The following is a 23,240-nucleotide window of genomic DNA, read 5'->3' as shown; positions in this document are numbered from 1 at the left end:
ACTCGGCCCTACGTCTCAATCATCTCAACCCAACGTCTCGATCATCTCATCTCAACTACTCGATTCTACGTCTCGGTCATCTTAGCCACTCGACCCTACGTCTCAGTTATCTCGGCCACTCGGCCGTGACTCACTCGTCTTGGCTACTCGGCAACTAGCCTGACCACTCGACCCTCGATTCCTTTTATCTCAGTTACTCGATCATGCGTGCAACCGACTCAGCCACTCCGTCTCGACCTCGATCAACTCGGTTGCTCAGTCCTGATCTCGGTCTCGACCAGCTCGTCCACTCAGTCTTGCTCTCGGTCTCGGTCAGCTCTCTCAACGAGCCGATCACTTTATTCATCTTCGGCTCGGCCCTTCTTTGGCACTTCCCCATTAAAGGACAACCGAGCGGCAGGACAATCAAACGTGCGAGCCCTGTCACAAGATAAAGGTAGTTACTAGGTTGCCAGACTGCTCCTTTAGATCCTCCTGGGCCTCCATTTTTGACTAAAAGACAAGAGTATCTGCACGACCAAGCCGTAGGGTGGCTACGAAATTTGCAGACCTTGCCCCTTAGAAAAAATATCAACTCATTTGTCAACAATGCAAAAACCTGTCCCCTCAGATATCATCATAGCCTGCTCCCATATCAGCAGGAATATCTCCTTCAATGAGTATACAAACTCCTCTACAGGTATGAAAAAGCTTTCTTGAATTCCATACATTTCGAATACTATTTCTTCTTTACTTCACTATTTCTCTTTGCTGACTTAAACATCGGAGTGGTCTGTCGAGAATTTCCGATGCTTCGTTAACCCCTTAGCTCAGCTCTTTCTTCTCAAGTTCGCTCGTCGGCAGGATCATTGAAGTTTGAGGTGACATCTTATTGACGAAAGTGATTTGACCGTCTGCGGTATCCAACGGAATACTGTTTAATATAGAAAAACAAGGGTTTATACATAACAATTAATCTACTGACTGTTTATGAAACAGAGTGATGGCACCAGTCACGTGTTAGTTCGGGATTTTATTTTCGATTAGCTCGAGTACGTGTTAATAAACTCTAGTAGATCTGTCGTTCTGATGCCACCACTCTCAGAACCACGTGTTAGTCTACTTGAACTTTAACATAAGGATCCGAAGATGTTAAAAAGGAAACTGTAGCTCACAGTGGGAAAAAGGAAAAATGTGTGAGAGAAAAAGATAATTCAAAGATTTTTATGTTCCATCAGCCTTAAATAGATTAACCGTTCTAACTCTAATTCTGCAAAGATCGTTGTTTCACAAAGTTGATGATTTGAAGAAGATAAATCAAGAAACTATAATCATTCTGAACTAAAGTGATATCCAAAAACTTTCATCTAAGTTGATGATGTTGATAAGAAGATTGCAGTTCAAATTTACGACGAGGTGAAAGAAAGAACGTCAAGAGAAAGAGGAAGATAGTTCAAAACTGTAATTGGTCGATTAGCTCTCTTTTATTTTGGCACCAACACTCTCTTATAACCAACTCAACTATGTCCCTGACAAACACTCTCTTATACACAAACAGAGTCATGTGTTAATCTACTTAAACTTTAGTATAAAGATAAGAAAATTGTAACTCATAGTGGGAGAAAGAAGAAACGTGAGAGAGAAAGATAACCCAAAGACTTTTGTTTTGGATCAGCTTTTCAGTTGTATCATTTTTTAAATATTTTTTTCTCTTTCAATCTCTAATTTATTATTAATATTGATATTAAAATATTAATATAATATTAAAATAATATTATTTCAGTCAAATCAAAATTTCAAACAAAGCATACGGCCAAACACACAGTCGCCTCCATGAGAGCAAGAGGACAAGTGTGCCCTAAAATATTGATGGCACGGAAAGCTCCATTTGGACAAATCTTCTCCATTATTATGCAAAAGAGTAGTTTAAAATATTACAAAGATCTAGATCGTCTATCTCTGGAATTAATATAAAATTTAGACACTTGAATTATAATATGCTGAAGAGAAACCCAGTCCTCTTCAGAGTGGGTGAACAATGCAAAATTGCAGCAAAAGAAGCAAAGAACAAACCAAGAAATAAAGAAAACAAAAGTCCTTACGAACAACTCATGAGTTTAGGCCCTTGTGAAAAACAGAAGGGCATTGCATTTAAGTTCCATGAGCTAGATCATCCTAAGATTGTTTTGGATGGGTGAGCCATTACGACCTAAAGCAATCTAAAATAAATTTGAGCCCATGATCTTTTCTCTGATCTTGTTTCTTTGATGTTCTTTGGTTTTCTTTGTACATTGACTCTTTTGCAGCCATGTTTGGCATCATTTGCAAGTCTGAATCAACGTTCTAAAATCCTAGGACCTCTATACTCTGCCCCACGCACGACAAGATCATCTGGCTTGCTCCCCCTCTCTTCGAGCCATGCATACTCCTCGTTCTCGCCCGATAGCAGAGTCGCATCACCTGAAACAAAAAAATCATATCATCAAACACGCTCATTTGATATTTGCTATAACAGAACAGATATGGATTTGCGATAACAGTAGTTGATACCACATAGCTAAGCGACTAAGTGCCAACCATGGGTTTATGCAACTAGAAAGCTTTCTGAGATTCGAAGAACAATTACAGAAGTTTTATAGAACTAGACTAACTTATAGAAATGAAATGCCAGAATCGGAAGTGAAGTCAATCCACATGTCCATTAACAGAATATTTGAGTTACTTATTTTGGCAACATAAATCGGTATGGGATAGGACATCGAAGCATCACTAGCTACTAGCTTTTATCTATCAATCCATTTAGAATGATCAAAATACAATATGGATGTATGGAATAAGAAGGTATTACACTCTTCTAGGCTCTTAACTCATGTGGTTGTTCATGCATTTCATAATCACATAGATAACCCTGCATTATATTCATCGATACAAACATTGAGTAAAGAGTCAAAACCAACATACCGGGGAAAGTTGAGAATGCATATTCCTTGTAGTATGTACAGGTGCGCCCTTCGTCATCATTATATGGTGGTCCAAGGACATCTAACACTGCACATGAGGTTACTGCAGTAAAACAATGCAAGTTGCCCCCCGAGGTAGGGTATAAAACAGATGTCCGACAGGGAGCTGTAAAGACGGTATCAGTGTTCATCTTTGCTAGATATGCACCTGCAGAGATGCAAAAACATGGCTAACACAGAAAGGAACAATCTTGGTTGGTATCTGTTTCAAACTAAACTAGTCTAATAGCTCACACACCACTAGACGATTTGATATTCTCGTTCAAGCCCTGAGTAACCCAGTCGTATGATTTAATGTGCATGGACCCGAGAAGGATTTTACTAAACACAGTCATGCTTGGGTGATTGTGAAGTGGAATTGCAGCTGCTTGTGGTAAGCAAAAGATACCAATCTGCAAAATGCAGTATCGAATAAATGAGAAATGCTGAAATGTCTAATGCAATTAGTAGTAAAAACTAAGGATCAGTCAATACTGAAAAATTAGGGCACTCGTAAAGATGCAAATATGTTACAGGAGGAGGTCCATCAATCCCAGAGTTCTGAAAATATGGCAAGTTCAGACTTAGACCAACATCACTAGGCTTCAGAGTATCTGCTCAGAAGGAAAATACAACAACCGGATCAAACAGACAGATAAAATGCAAAACACATAATCAGGAAATTGAACAAAAATCCTGAAGCAAACTAAAAGTTAAATATTTGTGCTTCTTTCTACCATAAAATGTTGCAAAGTAGATATGTGTGATAAGCTCAGGAGTACAGCATTTCTAATTAAAATCTTTAGCTGATGTTTTCTTATAGATTTGAATCTTAGAAGAAAACATCAGCTACACATCTTAAGTGAAAAGTTCAAATGTACATAGGTGGTAAATGATTTCTCAGTTCACTTTGATACCACTCCCAATACGATATTACAAAATCACAGCAAGATGATCTAGAAAATTAAAGGCCAGATGCCCGAGATTAAGATACATCATGATGAGCTTCAGTAGGATATTCAATGAAGAACATAGGCACAACCAAATAGTTAGTTTAAGCTGTCAACAGTAGTCTTCATGACACATTGACGCAGGTTGGCATAAGAAAAGCTTTATACTCCATGTGTAACAATATTAATTTTGATCATAAGCAATAAAATTAATGACACTAATACTAGACATAGGGATATTTTAACATCTGTAAAGCAATTTAACTTATCTAAGCAATCACATTGTTCAATTGAGGTGGATCTCGTTCATCCCATCTTAAAATAACAAATCATTAGGAGAAGGAGAACCTCTTAATATTTAGACATAATGAACCATTGTACTTAACAAATAGTCTATCTTCAACATGCCGTCTTATGCTCCTAATGACCAGAAGGTCCAGGCCTAGCCGCGATACTATATTAAATAAGTATCAAACTTATTCAATCCAAAACGATCAATCATTCAGGAGGAAAGATAATAATAGATTAAGGAACTTATTCATATGGAACTAATAAGCGAGCGCACACTTTTCTATGAAAGTGGAAGTAGTAGTATGCTTGTCGAACAACAAAATTGCATTTTTTTTTTAAAAAAAATACTACAAGTGCATTGAACTGGATAAGTACCAAGTAAAGATCGAAGGCGTTCAACATCCTCCGGTGACGGAATGACTCCGGCTGGTCCGCCCTCAGAAAAAACCTGTTTGCAAGTCTCAAACAGCCTCTGCACAGCTCTCCCCGCCTTCTTCTGCCGCCGCTTGCCCTTCTTGGAAGGACCCTTGCTGTTCTCGGGGGCCAATTCTACCCTCCCGTCATGGTCGTCGGCAACCAAGTTTCCGCCAACCCTCATCCAAAAAGCGGCAAATCCCTAATCGGAGAAAAAGAACTCCAAAGAAACTCCAGGAGTTATCAAAATCAAAACTTTTAAGCGAGTGCCCGAATGCTGAACCGCCGCCGGCCTCGACGTACAGGAAAAAACAAAGGATTTTTTTTGGAAGCAATAAACAAAAGGAATAGTTAGGGCCACAGTACTGGTGAGCAAATTTCGTCCTTCCTTTTCCGAAAAAAGAAGAAATCTAGGTTCCCGATCCCTAATTCAGGAGAACGGGATTTGGATGATTCCTGTTCGATGAAGGCGATAGCCGATAGGGAGCGGATTTGTTGGGCTTTTAAGGAGAAGAAAGGGAGAAGCGAGGCGTACCATTTTGACGGAGAGGGAGGGGAAAACCATGGGCGCCATTGGCAGAGAGGGTTCCCTGCCTGCCTGCTTTCCTGTGGGCTGCCATAAACTGCCTTTGGTTGTTTCGTTGTAACGGTGAACGCTGGACCTACACATCCGCCAATGCAAACTTTACACGTGTCACAAGCCAAATTAGATATTCCATTATTATTTTTTATTTTTCACAAATAAATTTTTATATGCCGCTTCCAGAATCAGTCATTTAAAGGAGCGTGCGACTCACGTGCCGAGATCCAGGGATAATAACCGCCCCTTCGCTAGGGTTCCTTGCTCCTTCCCCTTCCTCGCCTTCGATGACGTCTCCGGTGTCCCCAAACACTCTTCCTCGTGCATGTCTCGCCGCCCCTTCGAGGAAAAGCGCCGCCTGCAGATGCGAGTCGCGCTCTTCCAACAACTACGATCGCATACCCCGGGAATTCCGGGAGGAGAATCTCAAGGAGGGATGTAAGTTCCTTTTTTCTTCCTTGAACGTTTCTATCAAATGAACATCTCTGATTAAAATTTTTCTGATAATGTGCATATCAGTGGACTGCGTTGCTTTTATTGTGATTTCCACTATAAAAAGGCATGAATTTCTTGATTTTTGGTCAGATCTGGCAAAGTTTTGGATGGTTCTTTTGCATCTCTGTATCAGAATGAAATATAGATTGGAAGTTCGCTTCTATTAGACAGTCATACCACTTTCGAAGGAAAACTCATTCATAGGTAGATATAAGATTCAGATTAAATTTGATTTAAGCATCAGGTTCAAGTGAATTATAACTGAAACTGAGTTCCAAGTTTAATAAGCATCTAAGCTCAAGGTGTACTTAAATATTTGTTGCAAAAAGCATAGCTCTATTTGAGCTGAGACTAATATCAACTCAAATTACGGATAAATCGTAGCTTTAACAAGTGACCTAGCTGGCTTTTACATTTCTGTTCTCATCTGCAGAGGTAATTCATTGATATGTGGTAATGATGTAGAACAAATAGGGAGTTAGAAGGAAGTCAATAAGATAAGAGGAGGACAGGAAGTAGATTGAGAAGCTAGGGAGGGAATGTTGTGAAAAAGTAGATCGTATTTCAAAAGGATATTGTTTAAGACTTGTCCTCCACTATATGTTCTGTAAGAAAGTAGGTGATCATTCTAAATTTCTTTGATAACTATCACATCCTCGATAGGTTCACATTGTCAACCATATTTGTCGACTTCCTCATTTATGATGTTGAATGTCAAACAAGAACTTTAAGGTTCCTTGCACCCTGTGAACATTCTAGGCTATTATCTGTTTGTTTCCCATTTGTGAAATGTATTGTTCTAAAATTATGAGAGTTTCCCTCAGTCAATGAATGGCCTTACTCCATCACAGATGGATATGTTCATGACAGAAGGTAACCCTGTGACACGTCAAGCGACAGGAGCCACAGAGGTAATAACAGGAAGCTATCGCCTACGGGATTGGGGATAAGATTATTAAGCCAGAAGATGATGCATTCGAGAAAAAGGTAACTCGGACGTGTAAAAATGCTTCATCATATATTTTGTGGACTGCACTCCTCAAACTAAACATGAATTTCCTTAAAACAGAACTATGATGAGCAACTTGGAGATCAAAAGCCATGAGAAAAGCAGCCGGAGCTGGTTCACAAGCAACACAATCAGGGTTTGGCTTAAATAGATGATAGACCCTAAATTTATACTCGTCTGTAAGTCTTTGGATCCATGGGAGCCGAAAGAGAGAGAGAGACTGTTACCGAACGTAAGCAACTTGATTGAGAAGTGCATATTTACCAGAACCCTTGATCTTTTCTCCGTCGTTGTTGCCTTCAGCACCGACAGCCAATGCTCCGTCTCGTCTCGTTCTCCTCTGCTATTTAAAAGAAACACAATGCCAAGGGTTCTCGACCTCGATGGCACGGTATCAGCTCGCTACAAGAGCCATGGCGCAACTCAAAGGGAATAGGCATGGCCTGTCAAGAATTAACAAAGATGTGCAGATCCTACAAGGCAACAGTAATTGATCAAGTTGATAATCCAACAAATGAGTGAGGTCTAGTAAGTCATGTTGAATGTGCGGCAAAAGTAGGAAAATCATTCCTACATGTAAGCATGAAAACAAGAAATAGGATATGGAACATATCATATATGAACTATGGAGTTCTTTTTCATATACAAAACGATTACCAAACTCATAAACAAAGCCCACACGACTATTTTTGCATAAAAGACCGACTGCAATAGAGCACATTAAGAAAGTGTGTGATTCTGTTACATGGCTTGCAGTATTCATTCTTCACTCTTGAATAGTGATTTTGATGCGGCGGGCTATCTGTATGAATATCCATGGATGTGTCGTTGCAGCTGAGGGAGCTGGTGTCCCGGTTTTGATCTGAATCATGGTTCCTGGCTGCTACGTTTCCAGTAGGTGGGGCATCATTTGCGTAAAAGCCACTACCATCATTAGCAAGGTGATACGGCTGAAGGCTCCTGCGCACAGGGCTGGAAAGAGCATTTGAGAAGACGGAGTTTTTTGCTTGATCAGTGTGGCCACTTCGAGGGATTGGCTGCCCAAACAAACCAGATGGAACTTGGAAGGTTGAGTTTATTGGATGCGTTGACGCCGGCGGTTGTTGATTTTGGAATGGTGCTCTTGGGGCTGCTAATCCATCTTCTGCAACATAGTCCATCTCAGTCTGGAAGGTTCGATGAACATATTTTAGTGAAATGAATTTTATTGACTACCACATATTGATCTGTTAGCAACAACGAACCCATAGATCAATCTCAACTTGACTAACAGCAGAGAGACTAAATGAAACTATTGATTAAGATTATTAAGAGGTGCCACAAATTTTATTATTATATATGCCTGATGAACACAAGCATATTTTGGGTGAGGCAGAAACTTCCTGGTTCAAATTTGACAGCTTATGCTAATTTAGAAAGCATTTCAAAAGATGACTTTGATTTTGTAATGCAAAATGGTGGATCCATCAAAAACATAAAAAAACAACTTGCCATTTTTAACCCCTGGTAGGAGTATATCATGCCAAACACCTAGATCATGTGGTGTGCTTGATACGTAGATCAATACCTATGTTGTTTACTAACATTCAAGTCTGAGTAATGCTTATCTACTATTGGACTGGCAACGAGCAATAAATGAAGGAATCAGCTCTTAGTTAACGAAATAATGTTGAATATGGACCATTAAGTTTCTTCGCATAAAACAGTAGGCTTAAGATCCCAAATCATGTCCTTAGAATGATGTAGTGAAAGTTGTGATAAGAGTAGAGTGATCTAGAAGGTGTTAGAGCTAAGTGTGCCTAGAACAAAAACTATTTGAATCTACACTAACAGTGAAGCAACCAACCTTATGCGGTTGCTAATGATGAGAATAAGCAAACTCAAATTATAATGGTCAGTGACTGAACTAACATTTCAAAGACACAAAAGTATAAGTTATTATTATAATATAACCTGAATATGGCAAACTATATCAGCTACTGTGATCCTTGACCCTTCTTCATGCTTTCTCATGATCCATTGATAAAGCTTGTCCTGCACAAGACGCATGTAGGCATCATAAGCAACTAACAATAACACAATTCGAGTTCCCATTGCCAATGGTAGAACATATGGAACTTCAGGTAGAAAAGGCAATTTTTTTTATGAAAGAATTAATGGTTTCTCGTGAATTCGACAAAGACTGTTTTACATGGAAATGTTGGCTGTAAAGTACAAACTGGGACGCAAATATCATTGTTACTAGTTTCACCAATAGGAGATTGGTACAATGGTAATGTTACCTGACAGGAAGGGATTCTTTTGTTTCTCTTTGCTATGGAGAATAAGATCATGTACATACCCCAAATCCAGCATTTGTTAGAGCCTTGGCTGAGCAAGCATGTTTACAACGACTATGTGTTTCAATGAAGTGAACTTGTGAACAATCTCATCTTCTATTGATCTCAAATCAAGGTGATCCACTCCTTTGCCATGCTCCGACTAAATGTGAGGTATCATTTCACAACCATTTGACTGAAGTAAACCACCTTCTTTGATGCCCCATTGCAGTCTGAAACACTTGGAAAATCAAGGTGCCTATGGTGCTTGACAAAGTATACATATCTCATACCCATTGACATGCTCAATTGAGTATCTGGAACCCTTGTTGGTTTGACAAAAGGTATTTAAAGATAAGAGGAACTGACTAATCTTGAATAGTGATATGCAGTCAAGTGGGGTTAGATAAATTTAGCAGCCTCTGAAATGCTCATTTGCAAGTAACTCATGTCTCGGTTGACATGCAAAAAAAGTGAGGTGAGGAATTGTCACTAGGATTTGCATCACTAGTTGTCTCCCTTGGAATACATTTGTGCCAAAAAAAAAAAAGGAGGAGGTTCCCAAGGCATGACTCGAGATTTATGTCAGAATCTCGAGGCATTGGGCTGACGACTACCAGTGGATTAGCAATATAATAGTGTTACTTGGTGGTGTTTGGCAAATGACATTAGGAGATCAAATGGAAGGAATCCTTGCAGTTATTGAACAGAAATGCACACATCAATTGTTGCAACATCCTCAAGAGCTCATTGACTGAGACCACAAATAAGGAGTTTTGTTCCAGCAAAGAACGATTTTTACAGAGCTACCAATCTATGCGCTAGGTACTAGATACCGTGGCATCGGTAGCTAGATTCATGAATAGAGTTCGTAAGGAGTTAAACCACTTTGTTATCCTTTGGTCCAATCAGCATGAGGGCATTCTATCATGGCATTCTAACTTTCGATTTAAAAAAACAAGAACAAAAGCTTAGGTTCTCGTTAACTTGATATTTGGTTGCCAATAGAACCGCCGTCCCACGATGTCTTCTCTATTGCTCCACTTCCTATTACTGTTAACAAAATTGCTACTGCAACCCATATGTATTAACAAATCATCGAAACAAAATAATGGAACAAAAATAGATCCGTTCTAATTTATTTTTGTCACAAGATTCTCAAGATCAGATTCGATAGATTGGGTTATGCGGAAAGGCAGATTAAAAAAGGGAAAGGGGCTAAGTGTTAACCAGGGCATGGCGCTCTCCGGCCTGGAAGGAGACCTTCTGCTGGTTCATGGCCTGCGTGTAGAGCTGCGACAGCGAATTGGCGGCACCGCAGAAGGTGGAGTACAACGTGCGATCCGCCTCGTCGAGGCCCGAGGCGTCCGATTTCCGCTTCCTCGACATGGATTCTGCCCAGAAGCAGTGAGGAGAAAGCGAGATCGTCCGGGAAGGCGAAACCCTATCGCCCTCCTCGCCTTCGCGCAAATCTCGATCAGTTTCGTCGGAGCAAATCTGCAAACAGACGCCAACAGAAGAGAGAGAGAGAGAGAGAGAGAGGACTAAAGAAAACGGAAAAACGCACGGGGGATGATCCGTATATTTATAGAACGGCAAAGGCCTTCTTTTTCCTAAACGTTAAAGGCATTTATTTTTCTAAAATATAAAAATAATATGGAAAAACAATAAAAAAAGTGCACCTTATTAAAAAATATTATTTATGTAATAATTTTGATATAATTATGCAAGAATATAATATTTTAAATAACTTTAGATGGATCAATTAAAATAAATAAATAAGATACTTTTTAAATAATGAAATTAAAATAAAAGTGATCTTTTAATTTTTGCAAAATAGAAATAATTACAATCCATGAGAACCAAAAACAGCAGAAGAGAGAAACCGGACGGGCGGTCTAATCCGAGTTAGCTAGGCCAACCGGTTCGATCCGTAACGCGTTTGGCCGAGTTGCGGGTGGTTGGTCGGCGAGTTGCGCCGGGTCGCCCCTCTCGATCTCATTTTTGCCGTTTAAAGAAATTATTGATTCGCGAGAAGCAAAGCCGTCGCTGCACCGATTTTAGGGTTGAAGAAGAAGAAGGATCCCGTCGATGGACGACTCCGACGACGCCGCTGGGTACCCTCCCGATTCGCGCCCCCTCAATCCTCGCCTCCACCTTTCGTCCTCCTCCAATCGCCCGAAACCCCCCTTCGGCGACCCCGCGCCTTCTCCTCAGTTCGGCCGTCGCTATGCCGAGCCGGACGATAATGACGACGAAGAGGAGCAGCAGCAGCAGAACTACCCGGATCGGCCCTCGGACGACGAAGATGACGACGCAGGCGGTGGTTACCGGCGCCCCAGGGATTCCAGCGGCGAGGACGATGATTCCTCGTCCGACAGCATCGGGAAGCGGAGGAGGATCGATAAGCTCGCGTTAGGGTATGAATTTGCCCCCAGAGTGCCCCCACCGTCCGCCGCTCCCCCCGCAAAGCCTCCCACGCGGACCTTGCCCCCTGAGTGGTCGGAAGATTCGACCTTTGTGCTCTTGGATGCCTGGGGCGATCGATACGTTCAGAATGGACGGAAGAGTCTCCGAGCGGATCAGTGGAGTGAGGTGGGTAAGAAGGTTTTGCAGGCTTCCAAGGTTCATCGGACGGACGCACAGTGCCGGAACCGGATTGATACCCTAAAGAAGAAGTACAAAAAAGAGAAGACAATCTTGACTGCGCATGGGAAATCTGGAAGCAAGTGGGTTTATTTCAAGAAGATGGACGCCTTGATGTCGCCCACATCGCCAATACCAACGACAGGAAAGCAACCGCTTCAGCTGCCTCCTCCACCACCTCCACCACCAAAGCTGCCTTATGGTGTTGATGCGGGAGAATATGTGTTTGCTAGCTCTAGTGCCTATCGAGACCGTTGTAATGGTAACGGTAAGATGAGGGGCAGTCCAGATGACAGTGGAAGTGAGGATTACTCTGATGGGTTCCCGCCAAAGGTAAGGGACAATGTCTCATGGAGCTCAGATTCTTCCTTTAGGATGCTTGCTGATTCAATTAAGAAATTTGGGGAGATTTATGAGAAGATGGAAAATTACAAGAGGCAGCAGATGACAGAGCTCGAAAGGATGAGGAAGGAATTCCAAAGGGATTTGGAGTTGCAAAAAAGACAGATTTTGGAGACAGCACAAGCAGAAATTGCTAAATTGAGCGAGGAACCAGGTGAAGAAGATGATGGCGAAGACAGGGAGGACGGCGACGACGATGACGATGGTTCTGCTGAGAATTTGAGCGGGTAGTGTGGCGTCACTTCTGTTGAGTTAATTTTCTTTTCCTGATTGGTTTTATTGCATTGAATCTTTTTTACTTTTCTGTCAATACTTGATTGCTGACAATTTATTCAGGTAAGTAGATCATATGTTGAACCAATTTGTCTATGAAATTTGATCTTTTTATGGTGGGATAGGAAATTAGAATTTTTCATGATAATGATTTGGTTTCTAACTGTGTTGCAACATACATATATTTTAGTCCACACCTAATGGAGTGGGGAGTTCTAGTTTCAATGGGTATAGTAACATTAAAATGGTTCTTAATATGCTTATGAAGGGATTTGATACATTTAGGTAAGGTTATTACTAATTTATAGGGTAATTCCACAATCGATTTTGGTAGTTTAGTCTCATCAATTTGCTTATGATCATCTGTAAATCATAGAGTTTTGTCCCAAATGTATTAATATGAGAGGTAATTTCATCCATAAAAGGCTTAGAGCTAATCTTTCACATGAATCCTATGGTTATATATTGTAACTGGTGATGCACATAGTTTGTTTATGATGCAATTTAATAATTGCATAAGCTATAATCAATGAATTTTACTTGTAACTTATGGGTGTATCTAGGATATGAGAGCATGAAATCATATAAATCTGGATTGTAGAAATGCAAAGAGTTTCTTGGTAGTTATGTCTTTTCTGGGATCTGAAGCGGATTTTCCTCGATGTTGGAGTTCTCTTTGAGGCATGTTTTACAGAATATTTTTATAGGACTTGGACAGTTGGATGCTTTCTCTAGAACTCATTAGCTTCTTTGCATGTGTTAACCTCTTTAAGCCTTTTTGTCTACACTGTTTATTCATTGCCAACATTTTTAGTCCACTTCTGGGCTTCTGATCTGTTTTCTTCATGTAGGTTTATTTCTGCTTCCCTCTACCTTACCGCCTTTGTATGATAGATCAAGTGATTGCTTAGCATCGATTGGCTATTTGGGTTGGCTCTATGCACCTACCAGTAAAGATTTACAGCCAGATCTGCGTCGAAGTTGTCGTTGTTGAATGTATTCTATTCAATCAAGTACCGAGAATGGAGAATCTCTCAGCCTTTGCTGGATCGTAAGCTTTGTATTCTATCATGTCGGTTAGCTAACTTAAGACAATCTAGAGTTTATGGCAAGATGTCTGTGAACTTCTACATTGACATTATTATTTATTTAAATAACTGTATCATCTCTCCCACTTCAATGCTGATCAAGGCTGAGTTTCTGCATTTTGTTTATTCTCGACCCATGACAAGATATATTTGGAATTTAGTTACTCCAGTAAAATGTATGATCGCAGAGAATCTTGCTGTGGAAGGGTTTTAAAAACCTGAATACTGCTTCTATGGCCATATCCAACAGGATAGTTCTTTATTGCTGAACACTGTCAACAAACCAGTGAGTCCACACAACTGTTAGTACCAGTGAACAAGTTGTTACATTTGTTCTAATTATTTTGTTTCTGAATATTTTCTTGCATTGGGTAGATGCTCGGCCAGATGTAGAAGTTTTAGAGGTTTTCATGTATTAGAATGAAATCAAGCAAGTTTTTTTTTTTTTTTTGTAAAGGTTGTACAATTTGCTGACAAGAGTAACTTGATCCAAGGTAGTTTAAGCTAGGATTATGTATAACATAGTTTCACCAAGAAGCTTCAAGGGGAAAGGTCCATAGTGAGGCGCAAAAGGTGGCGCCGGCAGGCATTACAGTGGATGACGAGGGCCGTGCGGCGGCCGGCCACTGGACGAGCGACTGGTACAGAGCACAACGCTGATGCCGCTCTGCCACCGTCGCAAACTATCACCAAGAGGCTGAGGCAGTGAGTCAGTGGCCGCGGTGCCACTAGCTACAAGCCAGAACCTACACCCAGAAGAAAGAAACACCACTGGTGGCACCGGCGGTGCATGGCTGCTGCCGCGCCGCCCTGCCAACCAACGGGCTGGCGTCCAGCCGTCGGTGCTCACCAGTGTAGGATTAAACCGGAAGACACCGGCCTATTTCTCAGCCGGTTCATGTGATAACCCAAGCATACTCAACTCTAATTTTAGAGAAGGAAAGGATTTAGAATAAAAGAGAAAAGAGTACAGCCAACTTTGAAACAATATCAATGATTAAAAACCATTGAAACACAGCATAGAGGTCTTACACCCAACTCAAGAAGCAGCTAATCACATCATTTCTAATGTTCTTGCTACATTCTACCAATACTTATTGTACATTCCCCCTGTGAAAATCCTTTATTGTTCTTCATTCAACTCTGATACATGCGTCCAACAACACAAACATTAATCGAAGAAGAGATGATGTAATATACAGGACTTGAAGATGTCATGTGCAAGCATAATGAAGAATCTGGTACCATACAAAAGTTGTTTTCACTGGCAGCATGATCATGGCATTGTCAAAAGCACCACATAAATCAGTCGAGCTAATCAATCGATTCGTTCAGAAAGATAGCTCGCAAGGGAATCAATCGGTCTTTGACTATTTAGTTTCCTCCTCTCTTCGCCGCATCTTATCTTGATCCTAACAAGGTAGTCAGCTGCTATCCATGCAAAACTAAGTCGTGCCGGCACCAAATCCCAATCGGGCTCGTTTAGTTCGAGCGACTTCCTAACCCACCGAGGATGATAAGTCACCTGGTACCATGCCGAAGCCTTTCGTTCGTAAAGCACTCCTTTCTCTGCATCTGTTAGTCGAAGAAAATCAGCGTCCATGGTGTCGAAAGCACGCCGGTGCTCCTTGCGAAGAGAAGAATATGCGTTCTTCAGGCGCTCCTTCAACTCACCCTGCTTCCTGCTATTGAATTTAGGCAAAGACCATATGTGACCTGTAACAACCTCCCCTTCTGAGCTAACTCTATACTGAGCCAACAATGCATTCAGATGACGCTCGTAGACGACCTTGTTCTGCCATGCTTCAGCAAGATAATCTGAAGATCCAGCAACCTCAAGATCCACATCATAGGGTAAATCCTCGACCATGCAGGCAGTTTCAGATGAGTTGGGATCATCTGTGACATCTTTAACCTTGCGATATAACTTTCCTAAAACCTTTTCTGACTTGTAGGATATGTAATCATCTTTGCCCATGAAGTCAGGATAGCACTTCGGTTTGAGGGTGGGAGGCAGGTTGACCATTTTTCCTGTCTTAGGGAAATCTACAGCGATAGCAGCGAGCTCAGCCAGCTTGAGGCAATTCTCATCTAATGCTCCATTTTCACTAAGGTCAGCATGTACAACATGAGCATTGCAAATAACACCGAGCTGCTCATTCACCATATTCTTCAAATAAAAGTCAATAATGTCCTGGAGGAAAAATATTTGAAAGAACATTGGTCAAATTCTACTTAAAATTACTATTGGAATATCAACAATTTGCAACAGGAAAGAATTCAGATTATATATATATTAGAGAACTTTTCCTCTTATGTTCGATTGATGCAAGCATTGCAGCTTGCAGATGCTACCAAAGCTGTTAGAAGAGATGAGAAACATGGTATCGTTAAACTCACAAATATGTTCTTTAGGTTCTAATTATTCAAAAATGTTGGTATATGACCATTGAATTCTCATTATTTCAAACAATCTCACTAACTAATTAATCAAAAACATAATTTTTTGTTTCTAAGACCTGTGTTGCAAGATAGATATTTTCTATGTTCAGCTTGACAACGTGATGTTTGGGTTAATTTTCCATATAGTTAAGGACAAGAAGAGACATATTAAGAGAAACAATTGGTAATGATCTTCTAGTGAGACTATCTATAAAAGACAAAGTTGGTGACAATCTTTAAAGGATTTGTATAATCTTCTCGTTATTCTCATCCATCTTAATTATTCTCCCAATTCTTTTCTTATTATTAAAACTGTATCACAACAACAAATTAAAGATGAAAAAACTTCATTCTGAGTTTCAGAAAGCAAAAGCTTTGAATGTTTAAAGTGCATAGTATATTCAACACACATTGAGGTTAAAATCATATAGCTTGATACTTACTTGAGGAAAAACTTGCCGTGGTAAATTTCTGTCTTCGGCAGGGGTGTAATCCATAGCAATCCAGCTCTTTTTGCTTGGGGGTATAAGATCTTGATCCCATGTAACAAAATAGAGATCACCATCCAAGTCACTTCCAGATGCTTCATTGGTATGAGGCCTGTCCCCCTTTTGAGGGAATACTAAACAATCAGCAAGATGATGCAATGAAGGCACATCAACAGCCTCAAGGATCCTAATATCTCCAGGATGAAGACATGGATTCTTGGCTACGGCCACAGTACCCACAATGACTTGCCTATGCTTCTGTTTTGCTGAAAATCTTGAACCATGCTTTGAAAAACAATTTTCAAGCGAAGGGCTTGAGGTCTGAATAAAGCATTGCCCTTGTTCAAGTACCCCAAGTTCATCAAGGCAGCCCATCAACCACCTGGCTTTCGAAACAAAGATTCTTGTTTTTGCTAAAAGATCACCTAGCTGAGATGATCTAATGCATGAGATCATAGCCTTTAAGTGAGGTTCAGTTTGAGGTCTAAAACCAGCACTCAACATCATTGCTGCAGTGCTACCTTGCTCGGCGCATGATATTGTAAGAACCTCATATGCAACATCAACATCCACAAGCATCCGGTTCAGTTTATGAATCATAGTTTCTTGCATTCTTTCAAAAACACTGTCAGGCACCTGTTGTGCTGAAAGCAACGTGATAATCTGCCGGTTAAGAAAACCTGGCTGGATCTTAGTCCACGATACAACCTCCAACATTGTATGATTAGACATGAACTTATTCATACTTGGTCTCAGTGACAGCCTGATCGCATCACCATTTCCTTGCCAAACAGCCACAACTCCTTTGCAGCCAGCATACCTAATCTGATAGGCAGAGGGGGGGTCATCAGTCAGTTGCAGTTTTTCAGCTACTTCAAGTGCAAGATCTGGTGTAATCTTCCCAATTCCATCTGAAAAGACATATGTATTGCGCACAATATCTTCAAGTTTAGGGTTTACTTCATTTGGAGGAACATTGATTGTGGCATACGTAGACGAAAAACATTGGCCCATTCTAGCAGTGCACTTAGCAACATTTTTATTAGAAAATTTTCCCATCCAACTCCTAATAATTGGCACAGTTATGGTGTTGGAAACCTCTGCAAAGAACCATGCTGATCGATCCCTTAGCTGGTTTGATGAAAATGCTAAAAAGGAATATTTTCGACCACATAGTTGAAACCCATTAGTTAGAATATGATTTACCCTCCTGAACGCAGTAGTCTTCTGAGGAAATGAGCTTTTAGTTATGTCTCTGACAATAGGTGCCACATTGTAGTTTAAAACATTATTATTCAACTGTTGCATCCCTTCATCCATGAAAGTCACCCTCAAGAATCTATCAGCAACCTCTTTATAATTCCTAAGGACCCTATTTGAGAGTTCTACCTCAGAAGGAAGACAATATGCTTTTGTAGGAGTTATAACAAGCCTCCTCACTTCAACAGTTTCATTAGAAGGCTGCCTGAGAAGTTTGCGGTCCTTCAACAGCCAGTCCCGAACGAGCTTCAACCTTCCTGGTGCATCAAAAATGGGGCGTTTGTATGACCAGATATGCAGTAGAGCAGATTCATTTATTATATCACTCTGTTGCCTAAGTAAGGAAAAGAACTCCTCAGTAAGTTGATGCTGATTAACAATGCCTTTGTGCACAAGTGCATTCACTAAAAACATAGTCGAAAATTTGATTCCTTCCTTGTATTGAATACAGAAGAAAGGATCGACCGTGAGCACTCCATAGTTAGGTTCATCCCTTATGACTTGTCGGTGCTTCGGTCGGAAATCGGCTATCCCCCTTTCTCTCAGATAGGCCCGGGATCTCTGCATCTTAGCCCCAAAACGAGGGGAGAACAAAATTCTGTATGAGTTACACCGACCAACAGCGTTGCTAGGAGTAAAATCTGTTGTCCTGATCCATGGATCCTCGTCGTCTAACAGATTATATGGGACAGACTCGTAAATGTCATCATCAGCAGTGCGGTAATACACTGCCGGTGCCGAGATGAGTCGGAACTGCATTACAAAGGGAGCATTATCTTCATAGACTCTCATCTCATTGATGTCTCTCACCAAGAACTCCAGCTTGAAATTGCATTTGATCAAAGCCAAGTCCCGTGTCCCCTTGAATGAGAAAGCTGTCTCCTTTGAGAAAAGGATCTTGCAGCGTCCATCAAAGGGATCAATCACAAAATCGACTACTGAATTTGAATCCGGTCCCTTCCAACCCACCAAGAACTCGTCCCTGCTGACTTGATTCCCAATCTCGATGCGCACATTGGAGAACTTGAAGGGATCACTGGTTCTCCTCCTGTTGACGAGTAATGAACTCTCGGTTCCCATGTTCACCCTAAGAACACGACGATTCAACACAAGCGCGTTCCTTCCGGCCGCATCCATAGCTTTCTTACCGCTGTCCGGCCGCGCAAAGTGAACGAACGCGTGCGGCACCACGCCTTCGTAGTCCTCCTTCCACGAGGCGTCCCCGCCGAGGGGAACATGGAAGACAGGGAACGAGTCGGGCGGCGTCCAGGAGCTCTTCACCCTGCACCGCCATATGATCCCGACCTCGTTCTCCAGGAAATCCGCGAGCTGCTTCGCCGTGACCTTCGCGTCGAACCCACCAAAACTGACCTGGCTAACCGTCAGATTCTTCTGCTCCTTGTAAGTCGGCGGAAGATCCATAGCGTCCAAAATGCCTCCTTTCTGCCCCAAAAATGAGACAACACGATCACAGAATCTGAAACGACACACGAGGGTTCCGGGCCTGCGCGTACCGATGCGATGCCGCTTTGCCAACTCCAGTGGCGATCAGTCGATGGCCGGACGGATCTCCGGCGACGGCGAGGCGACGGGGGCAGAGTTTCCAGTAGTCGCGATCGGCGTGCGGCATCTGATCAACCCTAACGCAAATCTATCGACTATACGAGAATTTAATGAATTGACTGTGTACGGAACTAAGTCAGTGGAGACACTTTTTTTTTAATAATAATAATAATAATAATAAATCGATATTAATTGATAATTCCATTCTTTAATTTCAAATTCTTATCTTTTTTATTTAAATAAAAAATAGTTTTATAATAATTTTGGCCATACTATACCATTAACGTCTTCGACTTCAGATATTAATTGATAATTCCATTCTTTAATTTCAACCTTTGACAACATCTGCGGGCTGGCCTATATTTTTTACAACCTTAAATAAAAAAATAGTTTTATAATAATTTTGACCATACTAGATTTATTGATTTTTTGGTGTTGGACTTGGTCGCATTATAATTTTTATTTTCCAAAGTATGAAAATATACTTGTTTAGTGTTGCTTTTCTTATGACAAAAAAATCGAATTTGTGAACCGGCCCGGATAACCCCGGCCCAGGTCTCATCGGACCGGGTTTACTGCCGGCTATATAATCCTCGCCGCCCCAAACCGGCGCCGGCGATTTCATCGCCCTCGCAATCCAGCGAAGGACTACTTTTTCGTCTCTGTCTTCCCTTTCTGCAAATCCCTAGATTTCCCCAAAGCCCTAGATTTCGATCCTGGTCGTGTGCCCCTTTCCACAGCCAATGGAAAGTGGGGTGAGGCGATGGCTGGTCAACGTCTCCCTTTGGAACCCTTCCGTGGACCAGTTTGCATCGGTTGTTTCTCTTCTTCCAGAAGATGAGCAGAGAGCCGTCACTAAGTCAGTATTGTTTCAGACTTCGTTATTGCTGCTTTTTCTTCGGTTCTGGTTATTCTTTAGGGCACAATTTTCTTCCAAGTAGCTTACTTTTTCTTACTATGGATCAAGAAAACTCCAAGACCTGTTCTTTTCTTTTTATCTATTCTTTCAGTGGATTAAGCCTGTGATAGTTTTTTCCTGTTAGCCTTTGTATTCTTATACAGCAACAGCAGCAACAAGAAGAAGCTGCAAATCTTATGTAGCACGGTTGACCACATATAGCTTTAACTAATGACAAAGTATTGCATTTTCATCATGATTTTGTACGACTTTGATACTCGATATCGGTTCCAACCTTTCAAACTTGTTAAAGCTTCTTGCCTTCTCTGTCATGGAGGTCCTAACAGAAAGGTGTAAATTGTGTTTTGGCTCATGTGGCCTTTTCAATAGTCATTGATTTGCTTATGTATCTCTGGCGTGATGACAGTGAGCAAATGCATCAACTTAGATATTTGTGCTTCTATTGTATAGTTCTTCATGCATAATAAAGAATTTGGTCAAACATGAATTGCATATGTTCTAATGGAATCAGCATGATCAATTCTTTAGGACATTGAGTGAACCATCTTACAAGTTTTTCTGTTTGATAGGTACATGAAGTTTGATGATAGAAAACGAGCTCTTGTAAGTCGACTGCTTCAATACTCACTTGTGCATGAAGTTTTAGGTATACCTTACGACAAAATAATTATACATCGGACGCTTGAGGGAAAACCGTATCTGGTATGATTGTCATTCTCTTTGCTGAGTTTTTCCTTTGTTCTAGGTCACTTTATGCACAGATGGATTAGGGAAGAAAATGTTGGCATTCTCAATAATGTGCAGAAGATCTCATTCTGTATGCATTCTGATTCTGGTTCACAATGTTGTCTAATTTGTATTTCCATATAACTATTGCAGATTAATAGCATAGGTTCTCCATTTCCAAATTTCAACTTCAACGTATCGCATCATGGAGATTATGTGGGCATAGCATCTGATCCTGTCTGTCTTGTTGGTCTAGATATCGTTTCCATTATGATACCAGAACGAACAACAGAACATGAGTTCATGAGTAATTTTTCATCATTTTTAACTGCACTAGAGTGGAAGAACATTGCAAAAACAGGTGCTTCAGAAGAAAAGTTGTGTGAGTTCTACAGGTATGAACATTGGTATGATTCTGTCAAAATTACTCAACAAGAAAGGAATTTGTACACTAACAAGCCACTTTTAGTAGACACTTTCATATGGTTTCAAGGTTTTGGCTGCACAGGACCTTCGGTCAAGTGTTCTATTCACCTATGAAATTTACTTTGGGAAAGTTCAAACACATATTATTACTCCGATATTATGTTTCGTTGGTTGGTTATGATTAATTTCACTAATTCATATAGAGTATCCTTGATGTAAATGATCACTTATGTTCATCTGTTTGGAGAAAGAGTCACTAACTATTATCTGCTGTTTTGCATACTGAAATTCTCACTCCAAGTTTAGCCGATTCTTTCGTTCATAGAAAGAACAAAAGAAACAAGCGTGCGTGCAGACACCAGTTTCTCACTAATCCATTATGTGTCACAGTAAACTTGCAAAAGTACTGAACTGTTTTCGATTGTTTTGCAGATACTGGTGTCTAAAGGAGGCATTCGTCAAAGCTATTGGTGCTGGCTTGGGCTTTGGCTTTCAGAGGCTGGAATTTCACCACAGAAACTGGACCGATATATCAGTTTATATCGATGGAATTGAATCGAGGGAATGGAACTTTTCACTTTTGAAGATTGACGAACTGCACTGGGTTTGTTTATATGCTCATTCATCTTTATACTCATTAAGATAATGAATATTTGTTCCTTTGAACTAACTCTAACTCTGCAATAGATCAATGAAATCTTTTCCTTTCATTGTCTTTGGCATTGTAAAATGAACTAACTCTAGATTTTCATTGCATTGCTTGCTTGGCATGGGCTCTGACTTGTGAGTTTGATTCTGCAGGCATCCATTGCCAGAGGACTTGCTACTGATGCTAGTTTACCTGTCGCGGAGGTTGGGTTCACTCAAAGAACAGTTGACCAACTCATTCAGAGTCTTAGCCTTTGACTGACTTAAACAAACTGTGAACTAGTTTTAGAGTTGACTTTGGGTTGCTGTGCAGCAACGCTAACAAACAAATATGGAGAGGGAATTCGATCGAAGATATGATCTTGCCATTAATTGCATCATTGGTTATTACCGCTCGATGTTTTGGCTTTCCAAAAGAAGAGCCTTGATGTTGGCCAGCGTCAGCTTCCCTTGCTCCGGCGCCGACAGTCTCTCCATGAGAGAGTCGAGCAAGTCCCTGGCGGAGACATCTCCATCAATGCCGCGGCCGTCGCCATCCAAAGTTGTACTCCTTGATGGATGATTCATTGAACACGACGATAAATTTCTAGGAAGAAGAAGCGATCCAGTTGGAATGATAGAGTTGCAGCAGTCGGCGAAACAGTGGAGCTCATCCATGAATCTGTTCCGTCAAACAGGAAGCATGAAAGCTCTGTTTCACTTTTCTTGCAGATCTCTACAACAATTCCGCGTGTGTTTCGGATCGATCGATCGACCCACTGCTCATTTTAACCCTCGATCATCGTTCAAAGGACACAAATTTCCAGTTCGAACTCCGGACGGCTCGCCTCTTTAGAGGCTTGAAATCTTTTATGGGAAAACAATGTTCAGGAGTTTTATCTATCGTATATAACAAAAAAATTGAAAAAATAAAAATAAAAGAGCGCCCTAAATAATATAAATCATCGAAAGGATAATTTAAAAAAATAATAAAAAAAAAGCACCTCATCAAATATTTTTCCAGAACACCCCTTACTAATATATTGAAGAAATTATCGAGTGTTTACTATAATATTATTCTTTAATTTTAATATTATTATAATATGTAAAAGTTATTAAGTAGTTATTATAATTATAACTATTTTAAAATTATTTTAATTAATTAAAAAAGATTTTAATAAAATTTAAATATATTTGAAAAATTAATAATAGTATTCAGAGTTAAGATTTAGAATGTGAAATTTTAAAATTTAAAATTAACTATGTAGTAATTATTGATAGCTACTATAATATAAAAAATTAATTATTTCACTTTAATTAAAATTACTACATACAAATCACTATT

At 40.4% G+C, this 23,240-nt stretch overlaps 5 protein-coding genes and 1 long non-coding RNA gene across 10 annotated transcripts; 3 read left to right on the top strand and 3 right to left on the bottom strand.

The window, feature by feature from the left end:
- Positions 1–1,944: 1,944 nt before the first annotated feature.
- LOC141831824 (plant cysteine oxidase 2-like) lies at positions 1,945–5,143 on the bottom strand. 2 transcript variants are annotated; one of them, XM_074719225.1, is made up of 5 exons: positions 4,595–5,143; positions 3,474–3,592; positions 3,238–3,391; positions 2,941–3,147; positions 1,945–2,439 (listed from the first exon to the last, which is right to left on the bottom strand). In XM_074719225.1, the coding sequence occupies exons 1-5, from the start codon at positions 4,815–4,817 to the stop codon at positions 2,315–2,317; spliced, it is 828 nt and encodes a 275-aa protein (XP_074575326.1). In that variant the 5' UTR covers positions 4,818–5,143; the 3' UTR covers positions 1,945–2,314. The 2 variants fall into 2 exon arrangements, with proteins under 2 accessions (XP_074575326.1, XP_074575327.1); XM_074719226.1 differs by having other exon boundaries at positions 3,513–3,592.
- Positions 5,144–5,498: 355 nt separating this feature from the next.
- Positions 5,499–7,453, top strand: LOC141831335 (uncharacterized). The gene is made up of 3 exons (XR_012602042.1): positions 5,499–5,651; positions 6,560–6,695; positions 6,778–7,453. It is a non-coding gene; the product is annotated as an uncharacterized LOC141831335 (long non-coding RNA).
- Positions 7,454–7,466: 13 nt separating this feature from the next.
- On the bottom strand, positions 7,467–10,569 carry LOC141832528 (uncharacterized; the record flags this gene model as incomplete). Its single annotated transcript, XM_074720024.1, has 3 exons — positions 10,266–10,569; positions 8,671–8,751; positions 7,467–7,883 (listed from the first exon to the last, which is right to left on the bottom strand). Coding segments are annotated over exons 1-3 (657 nt in total), but the record flags the coding sequence as incomplete, so codon positions are not given.
- Positions 10,570–11,088: 519 nt separating this feature from the next.
- LOC141831411 (uncharacterized) lies at positions 11,089–13,521 on the top strand. Of its 3 annotated transcripts, XM_074718770.1 has the most exons (3): positions 11,089–12,014; positions 12,090–12,310; positions 13,208–13,521. In XM_074718770.1, exons 1-3 carry the CDS (start codon positions 11,127–11,129, stop codon positions 13,245–13,247), a joined length of 1,149 nt encoding a protein of 382 aa, XP_074574871.1. In that variant the 5' UTR covers positions 11,089–11,126; the 3' UTR covers positions 13,248–13,521. The 3 variants fall into 3 exon arrangements, with proteins under 3 accessions (XP_074574871.1, XP_074574868.1, XP_074574869.1); XM_074718767.1 differs by having other exon boundaries at positions 11,089–12,310; XM_074718768.1 differs by having other exon boundaries at positions 11,089–12,334.
- An 851-nt stretch (positions 13,522–14,372) lies between these two features.
- LOC141831994 (putative RNA-dependent RNA polymerase SHL2) lies at positions 14,373–19,238 on the bottom strand. The gene is made up of 2 exons (XM_074719448.1): positions 16,330–19,238; positions 14,373–15,638 (listed from the first exon to the last, which is right to left on the bottom strand). The coding sequence occupies exons 1-2, from the start codon at positions 19,054–19,056 to the stop codon at positions 14,763–14,765; spliced, it is 3,603 nt and encodes a 1,200-aa protein (XP_074575549.1). The 5' UTR covers positions 19,057–19,238; the 3' UTR covers positions 14,373–14,762.
- A 606-nt stretch (positions 19,239–19,844) lies between these two features.
- LOC141831995 (uncharacterized) lies at positions 19,845–22,577 on the top strand. Of its 2 annotated transcripts, none has more exons than XM_074719450.1 (5): positions 19,845–20,060; positions 20,686–20,818; positions 20,996–21,237; positions 21,701–21,872; positions 22,070–22,577. In XM_074719450.1, the coding sequence occupies exons 1-5, from the start codon at positions 20,035–20,037 to the stop codon at positions 22,172–22,174; spliced, it is 678 nt and encodes a 225-aa protein (XP_074575551.1). In that variant the 5' UTR covers positions 19,845–20,034; the 3' UTR covers positions 22,175–22,577. The 2 variants fall into 2 exon arrangements, with proteins under 2 accessions (XP_074575551.1, XP_074575550.1); XM_074719449.1 differs by having other exon boundaries at positions 19,845–20,056; positions 22,070–22,574.
- The last annotated feature ends 663 nt before the right edge of the window (positions 22,578–23,240 follow it).

The sequence above is a fragment of the Curcuma longa genome, chromosome 7 (genome assembly GCF_044706935.1).
Source record: "Curcuma longa cultivar G26 ecotype Majalengka, Jawa Barat chromosome 7, ITB_CL_G26_1.1, whole genome shotgun sequence".
Classification (NCBI taxonomy): Eukaryota; Viridiplantae; Streptophyta; class Magnoliopsida; order Zingiberales; family Zingiberaceae; genus Curcuma; species Curcuma longa.
Note: the sequence above shows the minus strand (reverse complement) of the source record. Positions and strands in the feature narration are given on the sequence as shown.